The 4,404-nt window shown below is 34.2% G+C and overlaps 1 protein-coding gene across 1 annotated transcript; it reads right to left on the bottom strand.

Moving 5' to 3' along the window:
• Positions 1–1,166: 1,166 nt before the first annotated feature.
• Positions 1,167–2,806, bottom strand: LOC106685341 (sodium/calcium exchanger 3; the record flags this gene model as incomplete). Its single annotated transcript, XM_014427943.3, is given in 1 exon segment — positions 1,167–2,806. A coding segment is annotated over 1 exon segment (1,608 nt), but the record flags the coding sequence as incomplete, so codon positions are not given.
• Between the last annotated feature and the right edge of the window lie 1,598 nt (positions 2,807–4,404).

Here is a 4,404-nt window from a genome sequence, read left to right as displayed (position 1 = left end):
TTAAGAATTTTAAATTACTTTTTATTCATTTAAAACAGGCTGTAGTTATTTCAAAGTATATCACAAAATCATTGTCGAGAACAAAGAAATATCAAAATATAAACCGAAAATAGGGAAATTTTAATTACTTCCGGAATTCTTTCACTCTAATTCACACAAACCAGGCGAAAAGGAAAAATAACAAATGGTATATTTTGAATTAACATTGTGGTGCCTTGAAATAATTAATGTCCATTTGTTTAATTTTTTTTTGTAAGAATTAATTCTGTCTAATTTTGTTTCAATTTTGAAATGAGATCTTAAAATCAATAATTGTACAGTAATATGTATTAAATGATTTTTCTAAAGTTAATTTTACTTAATCTTACAATGTGGATGTACAACCTTGATGCCTTGGGCTTGATTGCCGTGGCATCTTTCTGGTCATGATAATAAATTTGAAGATTTCAAATAAAAATTTAATTAGTATACTTTGCGTTCAAGTGTTACTTGATAGTGGTTAGCTGAGAGCTAACCCAAGAATTTAGGATTATTTTTTTTATTTAGTTTTTGAGATGAATGTTTTGAAAATTGCCTGTTATTTAAAAATCACCTAACAACGTAAGCAAGGATTAGTAGAACAATCCTAAAGTCACTGTACATATACCGACTAAATCTGACAACTAATTTATATAAAAAGTTATTTATTAGACATTTTATAAGTTTAAATGTTATATAAAACACAATAATGATATTTCTAATGGAAATGTTTTCAATGGACTTTAAAATTTCGTTTCCATCGAAAAAAAAAGGTCATTTCCAAAACTAAATGAACTTTTATAAATTTCTTGGGGTATTTACAAAATGTAAGAAATATATTATTGTATGACCCCATTTACAATATTACACTCCTAATAATCTTAGTTCTTTAAGTGCCTTTAATTCATAACAAGGAGCGTACACATAGTGACTTTGTAATGTATTATTTTCTTAGAAACACACACATATAAAAACTATAAACTTTGTATTTTATGATTATTTACCGAGAGGAGGAAGCTAACAGCTTGATTTAGCAACAGATTGCTACATTGCTCTTATTATAAAAATTTGTTGTTTTCGTAAGTTAAGAATTGCATCTTAAGATAAAATAGAATGAAAAATAAAAATAATTATGATATTGCTACATACCTTGATTCATTGTTCTCAAAGAGGAGTCTACCAGAGGTACCTACGTAGTCCTTTCCATCGTGGGCGGTACCGTCCTCAGTGGCGAAAGGGAGGCTGACCCTTCCGCGTGCACCAGTACGTCTTTCAACTACCGCATGATACACACCACAACCTTCACTAACTTCAGTACGACGTTCAAGAAAACCAAATATTCCGCTATGATCATCATCTAGGATGGTCACCTTAAGGGAGCTAGGTTCGCCCAACTTGAAACCACTCAGACCTTTTGCCCCTTGAAGGCGAACATTCGATAGACGAACGAGAAAGTGCTCATCTTCCTCGAAAACGTCATCATCAATAATTTTTATTTTAAAAAATTGTTCTTGTTGGCCAGGTTTGAAAATCAGTGTACCAGACGCGGCCAAGTAATCTGAATCAGCGTTAGCCGTACCGTCCTCAGATTGATAATCGACTAGGAGAGGTACATTCAAACCAGGTCCTTCTATAACTACCTTCACTACCACATTACCAACATTTTCTAGCACAACATATTCTGATTGATCAAAGTGCACGTAAGTTGTATCATCGAAAATGTCCAGAGCGTTTTCTCGGTCATCGAGAATGGAATCACGTACATTTCTTTGACTAATACTGCCGCCCGTAAGACTTCGAGTAGCTTGGATTCTGTAAAAAGCGCGACTTTTGGGCCCAGATTGTTCAATCCTCTCCTGCGCCATGACTTTCAATTCTGCCAGAGTTTTCTCGGGGTGTTCTTGTCTCAGATCTTTCAAAACATTAGCCGACTGCTGTCTGGCCTGTTCCAAGATCTCTTCGAAGCTGCCAGGTTTCGTTCTAGATAACTCAATGTCCACGTTTTCTGCCGCTCCCACAGCTCGATGGCTCTTGATACTAAACAGCATCAGAGGGAGTCTGTATATGGGTATCTTCTGATCAGCCATATAAGCGGTCAGGACAGTGAGGGGGAAGAACATGAAAGTCAGTATTCCTTCCCACACTTCGACTACGCCTCTAGAAAACACTTCCAAAATCAAATAAAGCCATATGTATGCGAAAACTGACCAGGCAGATGTGACGAAAAAAACACCTAATTGTTTGATTTTCCGGGTCTCGCCTTCAGGAATGACGGCTACGCAAATGGCAATGATGACAAAAAGATTATAAGCTGCCGAACCCACGATAGTCCCAGGCCCGAGATCACCGGCCTCAAAATTTTTTCCCCAGATTTCGATTATAGACAAAAGAATTTCGGGGGCAGAGGATCCGAGTGCCATTAGAGTGAGATTAGCAACCGTCTCATTCCAGACTCTGACAGAGACGGTCTTCTTTTCACCTCTAGTCCGGATGGTCACCTTACGCTCCTGAGAGGTGATTACTTCGATAGCCGACATAAATCTATCAGATATGATAGAGACCCCGATAAAGAGGTAGAGCATGAAAAAGAAATACACGAAGCCTCGAGTAAACCTGTCAATAGGAGTGATACCGACAATGGGCCTCCAAGCAGGTACCAAGAGGCCATCCTGGCAGCGCTGAGTCCTGTTAGCTGAAGCAATGACCGACTCCTCCAAGAGGAGCAGCCCGCCCAGTACCGGCAGCCACCGCACCATCCCTCTAGTGAACAGACATCCTCACCGGCTCCCCGCGCGCGGCACACTGCCCCCCGTCTCTCCCCTCCTTCTACCCCCCCTCTCCGTCATCGATACCACTAGTTCATGTTAAACCTTTCATTTGTCTTAGGTGTAATAAAATCACCAGTTAGTTCATATTACTTTAAATATTTACTGTTCCATTAATTTTAAAGGAAACTCTTTCTGTCATTTTCGTTTATGCTGCTGTCATATTTTCACATAAATAAATATGCCTGTGTTGATTAGAGAAATTTTAGTCGAACAACGATAAATACTTTATTCGCTATCCGAATAATAGTTTAAACTGTTAACAAATCATCCGTTATACGAATAAACTTTAAGATATTCTTTATTTATTATCGAATATAATAAAAAACGAAAAAACTTAAATTTATTTTAATTTAATTTTAAGAAAAATTAAATTAATATAATAAAAAGTTATTACGTTTCTAACACTATATAAATTTAAAAAAACGAAAAAAAAAAATACTAAACCTTATTTTTTACTACTATCTTTATTTTAACTAAGTTTGTAACAATTGACTGAGCCCTTTTCATATAAGGCATACAAATACAAGAGGCTTTGTCATAATACTTACAAAACACCACTTTCTTTTTTTTACTTGATATTTATTCTTTAATATCCCATTTGCAATCATTTTCATAATACAAAAATAAATTGATCTATAAATAACTTGATTTTTTATTATTATAATTTTTATTCAAATAATTTTCTAAGGTATGGAATGACAGATATATTAAAATTATTCGGATAACTGATGATGCGGTTATCTTCATTTGACACATAAAATAGTAACTGAATTTATCCGGAACCTGTCATATTTTTATAAAGATTTCATCTAAGATAAATTTTGCTCAACTCTGACATTGATTACATACCTAAACTGAATACGAATAACGTTTTAATTTTATATTATCATCCCAAGCTATCTATCATCAATGACTGTCTTTGCCAATTTATTTTTAAAATCAAATATATATAAGATTCACAACTTTAATCGTCGTGAAAGGTCAAAGTTGGTTTTTTATAACTTCTCGATGGCCTAGATTAACGACTTTTTAGACATTAATTAATCATTTCTTATTTGGAATTCTTCTACTAAAACCTATTTTATTTCCTAGGAGGAAATTAAGTGTTTCCTTACTTCTGTCACAACTTGAGCACAAACATACTCAATTAAATTGATATCAATTGGTTGTGGAGAGATTTCCATGAATTTGGGAACATTTGAATATCAGCTATTCATACCTGAAATATGTTGTGTATGTTTCTGATCATTGCCCTACTTAATAAAAAAAAAGTTTTTAATTTGGACTAATATAAATTATTCAAATTGCCACAACCTTCATCATTGAAACATATTACAGGTCCAACGTTTTATTACGCGCCCATCAACAAGGATGATCTAATAAATAGCTTTAATTATTAGCAGTATAAAAACATTATGATTTGAATACTTTTACATTAAAAACAAATTACTATTCAGAGAAAAAATTCAGAAATAAAATAGGAATAACCACCTACTAAAAAAAAAAGAAAAGACCCCCCCCCACACACACACACACACAAATTTGAACCATTGTGAAG

The sequence above is a fragment of the Halyomorpha halys genome, unplaced genomic scaffold, assembly GCF_000696795.3.
Source record: "Halyomorpha halys isolate HHAL.00 unplaced genomic scaffold, Hhal_1.1 Scaffold683.1, whole genome shotgun sequence".
NCBI lineage: Eukaryota > Metazoa > Arthropoda > Insecta > Hemiptera > Pentatomidae > Halyomorpha > Halyomorpha halys.
This window is presented reverse-complemented; position numbering and strand designations above follow the sequence as displayed.